Here is a 13,781-nt window from a genome sequence, read left to right as displayed (position 1 = left end):
ATTGTATTTTGTTCCTCTATTGTTACGTGTTAACACAGGGTATATGCAGGAATCCTGAAGTCAAATGTAAAATCTTTTAAGACCTTTTTTAAGACCCTTTCCATACATTTTAAGACCTCATCGCCACTGGGAGTTCTAACCCGTTACCTTGGCGACACACTTTACTATACACAGTATTGATTGTCCTTCCTCCTTATCTTCCAACCATTTGGACGCAAACTTGCATTTCCCCATAACGATGTTGTTTAACAACCGGCGTAAACGGACCTTTGCGCGCTATCAAGCAGTGAGCGTGCGATATCCTGTTCAGATGACGTCAAACCCAACGGGATGCCATAAATAAACTCCACAGAATCACACTACACACCTACGCAATGATTACATTCAGGCAGACTGTAGAATACAACCTCTTTGGACCATTTATATACTTATTGGAAACAAGCTACAAAATGTAATACCTTGGAAAATGCTGTTTAATACTTTTTAATAGCCTTCATTTTCGCTAAATTGATTTATCAACTTTTAAGACCCCGCAGTCACCCTGAAGACCCATATTTTATTGTATTTATTCTATTAAAAACTACCTGATTAAATCAAGTTATAGTGTTGAATAAAAGTTGACAGTAGAATCAAAGTCTTGTCAAGCACAAGGAAACCTTACATGTTGTTTTATTAATTAAAATGTTATTTCTAATGCAGAGTCAGATTGTTCATATCATTATGTCATTATGTTAATTCTCTATCCTCATGTAACCCTGAAGGTCAGGTCAGACAAGTTACTCTATCATCAAAGAAGGGCAGGAACCAAGCAAAGTACACATATATAAAAAGCAGTGGTCCAGTGGCCACATTTAAAAGTATTTTGACAAAAGCTTATATAAATCTACAAGAACATCCAAGATCAACAGAGCTATTTGAGTCTTGAGAGAAGAGTTGGAAAGAGATTCAGCGTCTGGATCCAGGAAACCTTCACTGGAGCCACATTTATAAAAAGGAGACTTCCATTTAACGCTGTCCAAAGAAAATATACAGCGAATGACATTTAAAGATGCTTCATGTCGCACCTCAGTTAATCATAAAATGTAATGAAACCTCCAGAGTTGGTGAAGTTGAAATGTGTCGTGATTTTTATGATAAAAAGTTAAATAGTTTTCTAAAAAGCTGTTTAAACATGAACTCTGGAAGCCAGCAAAAATGGTAAAAGTCACCACTTCCACATCCGTTGTCCAGCGTGGTGTTTTGAATGATGTGAAGTGTAGTTGTACTGTTCAGGGTTCATACACTTTTTCACCAATGAGTTTTCCATGACCAAACAAATTACTCTTTCTCAGCGGTGCCACTGAAAATGGTTTGTTTTAACATGGAACAGGAAAATAAGGTCTGCATATGAAACATGTTGTGCCTATCTAAAACAAATAGTACTTACTAGCTTCCACACGCTAAAGCAACTAAAATCTCTCTCCAGCAAAGTACTATACGATACAGTATTTATTATCGTTACAGTAATACTATTTCGGCGATTAGATAAAATATAAATTATATTTGATGCAACTTTAGTTACATTTCCATGACTTTTCCAAAACTTTGGGAAAAACATTGTTTTCCATAACTTTTCCAGGGCCTGGAATTAGCATTTTGAATTTCCATGACTTTTCCAGGTTTGTAATGACCGTAAGAACCCTGCCTGTTAGTATCATAATGATAGAGGGCTCCCTGAAACCTTTTTAATTGAGGATTGTGTGGAGTCTGCTGCACTTGCTTTCACCCTTCTCACATCTGCCCTCACAGCCAACGACTGCTCTCTCCTATCTGATGTATTTCTCTGCTTATGAAGAAGGCTTTCTATTCATATGTAAAGCTGTAGGCAAATCATTGGCTTCCAATGAGAGGCAACTGTTTTGAAATATTTGATCTCCGTAGAAAAACTGCATATTTGACATTCGTATTTATCTATCCAGCCTCAGCATGGGATTCTTCAAGGGAGAACACATATTGACCGCTGTCAAGCTGCAGAGTCGGGTCATTATCTGTACGAGTTTACTCTTTGTGTCATAACCATTTCATTGAGCGGATTATAGGGGACAGATTAGATCTTAAAGCAGTAATAAATTAGACACATCTGATTCTAAGCCTTCTTTATATGAGCTTTAGATGTCAGCAAATATGGATTCATTCATCACCTTCCAACTGAACATCCAGACTAAACGTAATGCTTCTTCAAAGATAATATGCTTCACATGGATGATAGTGTCCGCAGCCTCTGGGTTTGATGTCTACATATGGTCATATTTGGGATGAGCTTTGTGAGCTCACTTGTATATCTTCCAGATATCCCGGTGCATGTTTTAGTTCAAGCTGTCAGAGCAGCTGCCGAGACCGTAACTCATCGACATCTGAATATTACCTCTCATTGCCTCTCCGTGCTGCCATTAAGATGGCCTCCTTCGTAGTCCAGCTGGCACAGGATCATGTTGTTCTTGAGGAAAAACTTGTCTCCCACGCAGAATCTGCAGAGAGGGAATATAGAAATATGGATCTGAATCATGAGTTCCCAGTGGAGCATCTCAGGCCAAATTAATCTTGCATGATTGCTTGCTGATTAACCATCTTTAACTCCGACAGGGTTTAAAAGTGCAGTAAACTTTCTGCTTACAATGCATCGCTGGTATGCTCGTAATGACCGGTGAGCTCACTCACTAGTGCACCTCGAAGATAAGTCAACTGAATTTGATCTCCCCGGCTAATTGCTACCCTAATCTTACCTCTGGCGGCAGAGTTGACAGGCGAAGCAGTCTAAATGGTAGACGTTGTCTCTGGCTCTCATCACCATCTCAAAGGCAGGGATCAGCTTACTGCAGGCTGCACAGTTCCCCGTCACCCCGAAGAGCCTGAGAGGGAAGAGGGCGACAAGCAGACCTGTAGTCTGGGCGCACTTAAAATACATTTCACCCAAGAGCTAAAGAGGGAGACACTGAAATAACAGCAGAAAAGTTGTTCAACAACTGCATTTCCTACAGATTATTGATGGGTTATTGCTGCTGCTGCTAATGCAGAGCTTGCATCATATTGTATGGATGCTGTACGTAATTAAGAGCAGCCAAGCGGGAGGAAACATTCCCTATAGCCCCTTAGTTGTAATTCTGAGTAGGAGTAGGATACATTTCCTTTGGGGAATTAGTATGAACCACATATCAAAGCAATCTATCCAGTAGTTGTGGAGACATTTGACTTCAAACCAAAAATGTTGTGATGACTCGTTATGATTATCACAGCCACAGTCGCCCCCGAAATACAAATGTTTTCAAGAAAACTGTGGGGTGGTTTTGCTTTCTGTTTTAATTAGTTTGAGGCGTTGAAGGGATTGTTTTGTTTTGTAATACAAGCTTCTTTGTGCTTTGTTTACATTTTAAAGCTAGTCTGGCCCCGCATGCATGCGAGTCCAAGTTTATTAGCTGTGCTAGCTAGCCAACGGCCGCTCAGAGATAACATTACTTTACATTTCCTATGTTAAATACTGCTACTACTTGTTTTTGAATACTTATTTTTTATAATTGTAGTAACGTGGGCTTGCCTTTTTACTAGGGCTGCTCGATTATGGCAAAAATCATAATCTCGATTATTTGGGTCAATAATTGATATCACGATTATTAAAAACGATTATCCATTTACTTTGAAAACATCAATTTATTGGAGAATTTTTTTTTTAACAGTATGTTTTTAACAGTTCATTACCCTGAACTTTAAGTATAACTCAACTGAAAAAAAAAAGAAATGAATAGTAAAATAATAATCATTATATTTCGATTAAGTTGTTTTCGTAATCGTTGCAAGCCATAATCGTAATTGCGATTAAAATACGATTAATTGAGCAGCCCTACTTTTTACATCATATGCAAGTCTTCTCCTATAATCCGCACTATACGTTTTCCCGCTGCGGGACGAACAAAAACAATTCTGATTCATTTAGGTGACACTTTTGTCCAGAGCAACTAAAAAAGTGCAATCAATACAAATTCAGAGCAGCAAGAATCACGCATGTACAACATTTCAAAGTCATCATAAAATAGCTTTGTTTAATAGCATCCCTGTTTTTGCTGTTAGCATCGTTAGCTGCCTGCTAGGAACTTCAATCTTCCTTCCTTTCATTCAGCCAGTACAGCGAACACATCTGGGCTGCAGACATGTATCAATTATTGATATTCGACATATTATAAATAAGCATTCGTGCTTTCACGTAATGCGTATTTGTGCATGTTTCAGAGAGAGCTGGAGTCACATGTAGAACCTTTTTGGAAAGGTATGTGAGCATGGCTAATTGAGGCTCCATTGGTCTACATGATGTGATTAAAGTGTTAGAAATGCAGAATAATCTGAGTGCGAACGCTCACATGTTGAAACGATGGACTCAGTAATGCAGGACTTTCAAAGATCTTTTATAAACACATTTCTGTTGTTGCTGCAGGAGACTTTAAATGCTTCACTTGCTGTGAACCAGGGGATTTCTGTGTCAAATGTAATAGCTTTCACAAGCTGGATATCATTTTTCCATTATATCAGCTGCTGATAGAGAGCAGCCAAAATAGGATTCACTGATATGAAAATGTCAAGTTTTATATGGAAATGTCACTTATTTAAGTGCCACATGGGGGCTTTAGTCCGCCCTTATTACAGGCACTCTTCTGAAACTAACAATTCATCCAACACATTTGAACGTAATGTCCTCAAGCTACCTGAGAACAAACCCTGTGTTGTGTTTGAATGCTCTGTGACTCAGAGCTGACCAGCTGCAGATTGCTTCACCTCCCATTCACCTCCAGAAGAACAAACAAACAGCTCTCAAGGGTCTGACGATGAACATTACATTATGCTCCAGTGGTGGTAAGTAACCAAGTACATTTACTCAAGTACTGTACTTGAGGTACTTGAATGTTACCCGAATATTTTCATTTTATACTACAATTTGTACTTTTTACTCCACTACATTAATTGTACAGATGTATTTACTAGATACTTTTTAAATTCAGATTTTCAAACATAATACTTATAGGAGAGACTTTTAGAATATGATTATTTGGTATCGATTAAAGCATCCGACATTATGTTAAAGTAACTAAAACCATGAGTCGGTTAACAGGAAATTAATTACAATAGTTTTTGTTCAAAAACATTTCACATTTCCAGCTTTTTAATTATGAAGATTTGCTGCTTTTGATTTAACATATTTAAATATCTTTAGAAAATGTCTGGCATTGGTTCAGTCAGTAGGGGCTTGGACTGGGAGTTGAAGGATCGCCGGTTCAAGCCCCCGAACAGACTAAAAATATTTCCTATTCATCCCCTTCCGAAAAATAGTTTTACACCTAATACTTTAATCCTACTTGAATACTTTACTTTTACCATTCTCGAAGCAGAACTTGTACTTGAAGTTGAGTATTTTAACAATGTGGTATTAGTACTTTACTCAAGTGAAGAATCTGAATACTTTTTCCACCACTGCCATATTCCAGTAGATGAAAAGGGGGGTTTGGGAGGACTAGCTATGAACAATGACATCCCTGAAAAAAGCAGGGTGGAGAGAGAGAGAGCATGTGTCTCCCAGAGCTCGGGACGACAAATGAAAGAACGTCATCAAACGAGTGACCAACGCGGGAACAAAAGCGAGTCCTAATTAAGAGAAATGTTCTGATCTAACGAGGCCGAGTCCTGAGCACCTGGTGGGGTTTTTTCCTCCTCCTTAACGAGGCTACGCAGCTCAATGCTAATTCTCTACTAATGGTCCAATTAAAAGAAATCACATGGTTTTAATCCTGCCCTTCAAAGGCTTTTGGTCTGCACACTCGCGATGATGAGGAAAACAGGAGGCAATCTAGCCAATTTAACTGTCAAAAGGGGTTTTAGTCTCTTAAGTGCAGCGCAGCTAATGAGAGACTTAGCTCCAACCAAATCCAGCTGGAGTGTACATGAGACTAACACATGAGTTCAGCAATGTGGCTGAGATATCAGGAGTTCTCCTGCTGACCTGACACCAGACGTCGTTATTTCAGGCAAGAAAAGGAAGGCTACATAACTCAGAGGGGCCGTTAGAGCCGGCGTTTGGGTTTGTGAGAAAGTGGTGTCCATGGTCAAAACACTGCATTGTATTTAAAACATACATTCATTTGCGGTGATCCACAGGCATTAGAGGTGGAGTTTAGACAATCTTAAACATTGATCTTTATCTGAAGAGTTTCTTAAGAGTGTGTGAAGTGTTATGGACCTCCTGCCCCCATTAAAGTGGAAGATAATTCAAACAGACACTCCAGAGGGATATGTTCTTAACTACGACAAATGTACTTAAAGATACAGTTAACCAGAATTTAGGAACATGATACTACTAAACATGGAGTCAGGAGACAGTTAGCTTAGCTTGTTTAAACGTAAAGGACAGGGGATAACAGCCTTCCTTCTCTAAGGCTAACAACATCGGCTTACCTGTAATGATCCCTAAAGAAATCATTATGTGTCTTGTTTGTTTAACACGGTGTTAAAATGCAACCCTATCTCCTACATAATTACATCCCTATGCAATTAAACTGCTAAAATGAAACAAAATATGTCCCGGATTAAGGTCGCCATTTTAAACTCATGGTGAGCAATGCAAATTGGACGAAAACTAAATATAAATGCCACAAAACTACTTTGTTAGGTAAGCCAAAAAATCATGAATTGGGTTTGAAAAAGAAGGTTGTTACGTCATTTACCTTGAGGATGTATAAATATTAATGTACTGTAAGTGAATATTGAGGCATGGTTTCAAACTGGACACAAACTCAGGTATTCACCTCATACACTTATATTATCAATCAATAATCCAGGACAGAAAATGTCTCCCTCAAATAGTAATTGAGGATTCAGTTTAGTTTTACGAGGACAGGCAAAAAAATTACAATTCAGAAAAGAGACTCCAGGAATTTACTGATCCTGGCCAAAACAGTCCAAGAAATAACCCCACCTTTAAATGGGGATAAACAGACCCAACGCTAGCTGCTTCCCTCTGTTTTCAGTCATTACATTACATTGCATGTCACTTGTCAGACTCTTTTATCCAAAGCGACATACATACTCAATACTGTGGACAATCCCCACAGGAGCCATTTGGGGTGAAGTGTCTCAGGGACACAACGACATGCTGACTGCAGTGGGTTTTGAACCTGTGCTCCCCTGATCCGAACACACTAACCCACTGCGCCACACGCCTCCACAGTCTTTATGCTAAGCTAAGCTAACTGAGTGCCGGCTGGAGTTTCATAATTACTGCACAACATGAAAAAACTTCTGATCCGACTCGCTGAAATAAAGCAAATTAATGCATTTCCCAAAAAGTTTGAAACTATTCCTCAACATGTTAAAAGCATGGGATTGTTGCAATACTAAATGAGTGTTTCTCTACTTACTTTGTGTTAGCTTCACCTTTAATGTCAACAAATTTGCATCAAATGTCAGTTAAAAGAATCAATGATGATAGAAAGCAGAGCAGAAGTATGCAAAATGCTTTCTTTTCAATACGAATCCCGCAGCCAACCACACGTCCAACAACAACACAAGTTAAACCCTGCAGGTATTATAAGATGAAAACGTTAATACTGTGTCCATTAAGGACTTCAATACAAACTGCAGAGTCCCAGTATGATGAATCAAGCTTATTAAATCACGGGTAAAACTTGCTTGGACTTGTTGTGTAAAATCTCTCAGAAACATGACACACCCTGTGAGAAAAAAAAGCTTTCCTAAATTCGCCTGAAGGTTCAGCAGCGTTTAATCTGAGTTGACAAAAGATAGTAAGGGTCGTTTATGTTCAAGGAGTTAACTGAAAGCTGTTGTGTTGAAACGGTACATGCATAAATGTCTTTGTTTCTCATGTAAAACATTGACTTCTCACTCGTGTCTACAGCTGTCCTTGTACAAGTTACAAATCTGCACACTTTCATTTTTCAGTTTCTGCTGGGTGGTAAATAGGTGGCTCTCAGATTCAAATTAAAATCTCTGTTCCTACAGTCTCTCTAATATCCTACAATATCAGGCTGTTTATCCTGAGTGGATCTAGCTCTTTCAATCTGATACTGTATCTACTTTAACATTATTTAACATACTGCAAACTCAGCACTTCGCTTCTATGATGGCAACAGCAGTTTTTAAGATTTGTTTTCAAGCTTGATTTCTTTTATATCTTGAAAGGAATTCTTCACCCCCAACAAGAACATATATATATCAATTACTAACCCAGTGTTACCTTGAATTCTCAAAAACAACTTTTCTTGCATGCCTTTACAGTGAATTAACTTCTGCAGGAAAAGTGTTTCAATTAGCAAGGGTTTACGTGAAAATGCATGTGTTTGGGAAGTAGTAAGCATAGGACTGCATAAATAAGCCTTGGATTAAACAGTTTAGCTTTAAGTGGTGTGAGAGTTGGTGAACAAATATTTGTATATAGTTCTGCTGTTGTTAAAAGCAGCCGCCATTTACTTCTATTCACCACGACTCTTGTACATTTTTGGATCCTTCGTGTATCGTAGAAGCATGGAAGAAAAACAAACATTTCTTCAAGAATTAGTAGTTCAGGATGAGTCATTGATAAACATTTGGTCATTTTGGGGGTGAAATACTCCTTAAAGTCCAGATGCACCTGTAGAGGGCTTCATAAGCTTTCATCTGTTCGCATTTCAAATGTAATTTATTTCTACAATAAGCAGTTTTTTTATCCTTGTACAGTATTCACTTTTTCATTCTGTTTTTAGCTCATCCTATTCTGTTTGACATGTATATAGTTTGCTTCTTATGCCGGCACATTGGTCAGTTGCAGAATTCTCTGTTTCTTCTTGCACTATTTCTTATTGTTTTCTTTGTTTATGTCATATATATATATTTCCCATTGATGAAGGAGCCTGGGATTTAAGATTTGCATTGCCATAACTACACTGTATCTGCGGTGCATAAGATACGACAAGAGGACTTTATTTATCTCGAAGGAAATTGTTGTGCCAGAGTTACAAAAATACAATAAACACAGCAGCATAATAATAAACTGTACACTAACAGCAATAAGAGAATAAAGCCTCTGAATGTTGATGTTACCTGAGGTAGTCCCTGCGGCAGAGGATGAGGTTGGCCCGGGTGTAGAGCGTGGATCCGACGCGGCCCAGGCGGCAGTCGCAGCAGGAGCACTTCAGACAGTCCTCGTGCCAGAACCGGTCCAGCGCCTGCAGCATGAAGCGGTCCCGGATCCTGCCGTTACAGCCGGCACATCCTCGAGGTTTCTCTCTGGACTGGAGGGACACGAGAGACACACCTGGAGGATTCAAACAGCAGGGAGACAAAGATTGGAGAGGACAATCAGAAAGCTGATCATTATAAACCACTCTAAGGATATTGAAAATAGGAATCAAAGAAAGCTTCACACAGGAGATCAGATCAATGGGAGAAGTTATCAGATTGTTTACTTGAGTAAAAGTACTAATACTACAGTGTACAAATACTCAGTTACAATTAAATGTCCAGCATTTAATATTGTATTTAAGGAAAAGTATTACCATCAAAATACACTTTAAGTACGAAAAGTAAAATAACTCATTGTGCAGAATTTAGGCACCATACTATAATTATTGATGCATGTGTTCATCATTGGTAAAAGTGGGGCTTATTTCAATTACTTGATATACTACTGGGTAGCTTAAACTATAACAATCTGCAGGTCACCCTTGAAAAAGAGATATGTTGATCTCAAGGGGCTTTCACCTGGTTAAATAAAGGCTACAAACAAACACACAATATATATTAATGTATTATTGATTTCGAAAAAAATGTTAATGGTTACATTTCTTTGAAAATGATACAATGCTTCACATTTCGTTTTTACTGCTTGGTTTTAAAACTTAATGAAATATGCAACACATAATGTAGGGGAGCATACAGTAGGTATAAAGTGGCATAATGTGAAAATACTCAAGTAAATAATTGAGGTACTTGTACTTTACCTAAGTACAGTACTTGTTGTATTTCACCACTGGAGATACAATGCTAAGAAAACATGTTATACATAATAAAGTCACGGTGGAATAGCACACATTAAATCACAGTTAATGCAAACGGCTAAACCCTAAATAGGACAATAACACTTGGAAAAATGTGTTTAAGGTCATAGTTGGACTACATAATGTCTTCACTTTCACTTTATTCAAACATAGATCTATATCAGAGTGAAATAATAACATATCGAGGACGACATAAAACCATAATAAGAACACAGCAGTAGTTTCCTGTTGGTACACAGTGTCATTATTCATCTAAATAAAAGTATTTCACAGACTAACTGACGTTCAAATAATTGTTCTGACATCTCAATGTTAATTCAGTCTTGTAGCAGAGTTACACACAACCGTTCAGTCCTCTAAACGCTGGCTGCTGTCCTACATAGAGAGGGGGAGTAACCGCTGAACAGAAAGGCACTATCTCAGCGCTCAGTACTTACTCTCCTCCTTGTCCAGCACCATGCTTTCTGGGGAAAACAACAATCCACCAACAGGAGATAAGACCCCGAGAGCGATGGGAAACAGGGGCTCAAACTTCGCGACTCATTACTCCAAAGAGAGGAAAAACCGCCACAGAAACGCGTTTTCTGGGTCTTAAAATGAATAAAAATAGCCCGGCGGATGGATGCAAAGCGTCCCCGGGTATCACCTTGCCTGCAGGAGAGATGTGCTGAGATCCGGAGAGGCTGTGCGTCTTATCTGCGCTGATGTCAGAGCAGAAGCATGTGTGTCTGCAGGCTGCGGCTCTGAGAACTGAACCTCCTCTCTCTGCCTCCTCCCTCTGCAACAAAAAAAAACTCCCAGTCAAATGTTTTTTTTTTTCTTCAACGCTGCGTGCTAATTATATAAAGTCATTATGCTCAGATCTGATAGTGCCCGCCCCCTCCCTCTCGGAATCAATTATTCAATAGACAGTCACACACTAGGACGGGCCTGAGGTGCTTTAGAATGAGCTTATTCAACTCCAAGGACACCAATTATCTCTGGGGCGCCATGCAGGCACAGCCCGGCCTCTGCACGACAGATGCAAGCTTACCGTGGGTTGAGTTCAGTGTGTTAATGTTCCTGTGCACTGTGTGTCTTCTTTCTTTTCTTTGGATACACAGAGGTGGTAGAAGTACTCTTATCTTGTACTTAAGTAGCCTAGTACCAGGTACCAGGGTGTAGGAAATACTCTGTATTCAAAATGTTACTTAAAAAGGTAGGGTATAGGTAATTCACTTCAGAAACACTTTTAGCTATATTCCATGGAATGCTCTTAAAATCCCGATAGCAATGAATACATTAAATGCTTTGACAATAAATATATACAAACATTTCATCTGTGTAAGCCGTGGCGCTGTAAAAAGCACGACGAATCATCTGAGCCGGTCCGGCTAAAGTAACTGGATGGCCTACCTGCCGGTCAGCCTTCCATCTCGTGCACAAACTTATCTCGTGCCCTCATTGGTCATGTGCGCGTTCGTGTGTGTTGGAGGAGGGGCTCTGTAAGGAAGTGGCAGATTTTTTTCGGCTGTGTACTTTCTAGCGCACTCGAGCTGGTTTCTCCATTCTTGCCTACCCATTCCTTTAAAGTATTAGCATCAGAATATACTTAAAGTACCAAAAGTAAAAGTACTCCTTATGCAGATTTGCCCGTTTCTGAATAATATATGTTGTGTTTGTTTTGATTCTAATTATAGAATAGAGTGTTAACAAAGCCTGTACAGGTGCAGGGTAAGAGTACACTAATACAAAATGCCATACAGGACACTAAAGTTCAGTGTGTCATGCGGTTAGTGTATGATATTTATTGAAATATAACAAAACAAATGCTAAAAATCAATGTGTTAATCTTTTGTGTATGAATATTACCTTCTTAGATATATTTGTGATTTAAAGACAGTGTTATTATAAAGACAGTGTTGGAAGAAGATCTTTTACTTCCTCTGTTACAAATAAAAGGGGGCAGACACCCTCTAAATTAGAGTAGGCTTAAGACTTTCCTTTTGGATACAGCTTATAGTTAGGGCTGGCTCAATCAGCCCCTAGTTTTGCTGCTATAGGCTTATGGTGCATTTCCACTACAGCGCGATTTAAGCGTGCCGTGCCCGGCCCGTTTTTGGTTGCGTTTCCACTAGCGGGTACTTTTTCACAGTTTTTCTGGCTCTCCTAAATCGAGGTTCTTTCCAGGCCAACAACCGGGCTGAGTATGCTAAACTAGAGAGAGAATCGCTGGCAACTACAACAAAATGAACTTATTCGACCGTGATTTAAAAATTGTAATACACGTTTCAAAAATGATGCCGAAGTAACAACATACTGATACCGGTTAGTAAAAACCATGAATTAATGCTTTGACTAGTCTGCAGACAGATGGCAGGCGAAAAGCCTTTTAAAATGCGTGTTTTCTGAATGGAGATCGTCTAAGCTAACGCAGTATGCTTTCGTCCACACTCACAACAACGGCCTACAGACATAAATAAACCAGCGACTGTATTCGCCATGACACAGACAGTCTGTGGTTTGTACTTGTTTATCTTTTGTCTAGTTTCTGAACAGATATGAGGAGATGTGAGCTCTGAGGGCTGATTTTGGTTTTGTGTTTCGCATTGAAGATGACGTCACGGCTCTGCCTACACTGCGTTACTATGGATACTACCCCAGTTAATAAACTGTAATGGAAACGCAGCAACAAAGTGAGCCAGGCCTAACAAGGTCTAACGAGTCCTAGACATACCGTACTAAGCCGAGCGAGGCCCTGCAGTGGAAAAGCGCCATTAGACTGTCTGGGGACACCTTACTTCTCTCTTTCTGTACCTGTATTATATACTCTCATGTCCCAAATCTGTATGCTACTAACCCAGATTCCACTGAGTGTTTGGAGTCTGTCACCTGGCCTTTTAATGGCATTCTTTACATGTGGGTATAGCATGCTACTCTGCAAACATAAGTAGTTTCAGATCATTTCAATGTGTACTGTCACCAGTAACATTGTATATGAAATAAGATCTCAATTCATTCATTATTATATTCCACTTACATTAGTTTATTGATTATATTTCAGTTTTAATAACCAAAATGTTTGTGAATGAGCTCCACTCCTTTTTACCTGCTGGTGTCCAAACTGCAAACCAGGAAGTGAGAGCATCCAATAGGCTTTAAACATGGAGGCTTTAAAGTGTATGGGAGTTAGACCGTACCAATTTGATAAGAGTGGAGGGGTGGAGGTTTCATTGTTGTAAGGAATAGTTTTTTCAAATAACTTAAACAAACCTAAAATATTTCAGTTTCACTACCATAATAAAAATGTCTCAGATATATACAAAACATGTCTCTGAAGTGTTTGGCTCCAAACACCAAACAGTTCATTGCAGCATCCCATAATCCCCTCTGTTTATGACATCATAAAGTGGCCAAAGTCTGATCAGCTCAGACAGGTTTTTATATAAATGGATCAGGACAAAAAGAGAGAGAATCTTTTTTTCCTGAAACATTCAGAGTCTCTTTACACAGAGGGGACACATGTTGATGTAGAAGAGACATGAAGAAGTGGATTTTGCATAATAGGTAACCTTTAATGAATTATGGAATAACTTTCGTTCATCTGAGGAGTTAGCTTAGTCTGGCTGTCTTTGTATTCCTGTATTGACAAATAACATCCATTTTGTTACGTCCAAAACAGTGAACTCACTCACTCAACTTATCTTCATAACAATCTTTTAGTTTGTTAGCTTT

At 39.0% G+C, this 13,781-nt stretch overlaps 1 protein-coding gene across 4 annotated transcripts; it reads right to left on the bottom strand.

Moving 5' to 3' along the window:
- Positions 1–2,207: 2,207 nt before the first annotated feature.
- LOC104964192 (rhombotin-1-like) lies at positions 2,208–13,174 on the bottom strand. 4 transcript variants are annotated; one of them, XM_010792935.1, is made up of 5 exons: positions 13,156–13,174; positions 10,505–10,845; positions 9,112–9,325; positions 2,763–2,888; positions 2,208–2,507 (listed from the first exon to the last, which is right to left on the bottom strand). In XM_010792935.1, the coding sequence occupies exons 2-5, from the start codon at positions 10,524–10,526 to the stop codon at positions 2,408–2,410; spliced, it is 462 nt and encodes a 153-aa protein (XP_010791237.1). In that variant the 5' UTR covers positions 10,527–10,845; positions 13,156–13,174; the 3' UTR covers positions 2,208–2,407. The 4 variants fall into 4 exon arrangements, with proteins under 4 accessions (XP_010791237.1, XP_010791245.1, XP_010791250.1 ...); XM_010792943.1 differs by lacking the exon at positions 13,156–13,174 and adding an exon at positions 13,087–13,109; XM_010792948.1 differs by lacking the exon at positions 13,156–13,174 and adding an exon at positions 11,380–11,397.
- Between the last annotated feature and the right edge of the window lie 607 nt (positions 13,175–13,781).

The sequence above is a fragment of the Notothenia coriiceps genome, unplaced genomic scaffold (assembly GCF_000735185.1).
Source record: "Notothenia coriiceps isolate Sejong01 unplaced genomic scaffold, NC01 NC01_scaffold00001892, whole genome shotgun sequence".
Taxonomy (NCBI): domain Eukaryota; kingdom Metazoa; phylum Chordata; class Actinopteri; order Perciformes; family Nototheniidae; genus Notothenia; species Notothenia coriiceps.
The sequence above is the reverse complement of the archived record's forward strand: the minus strand, read 5'-3'. Positions and strand labels throughout refer to the sequence as shown.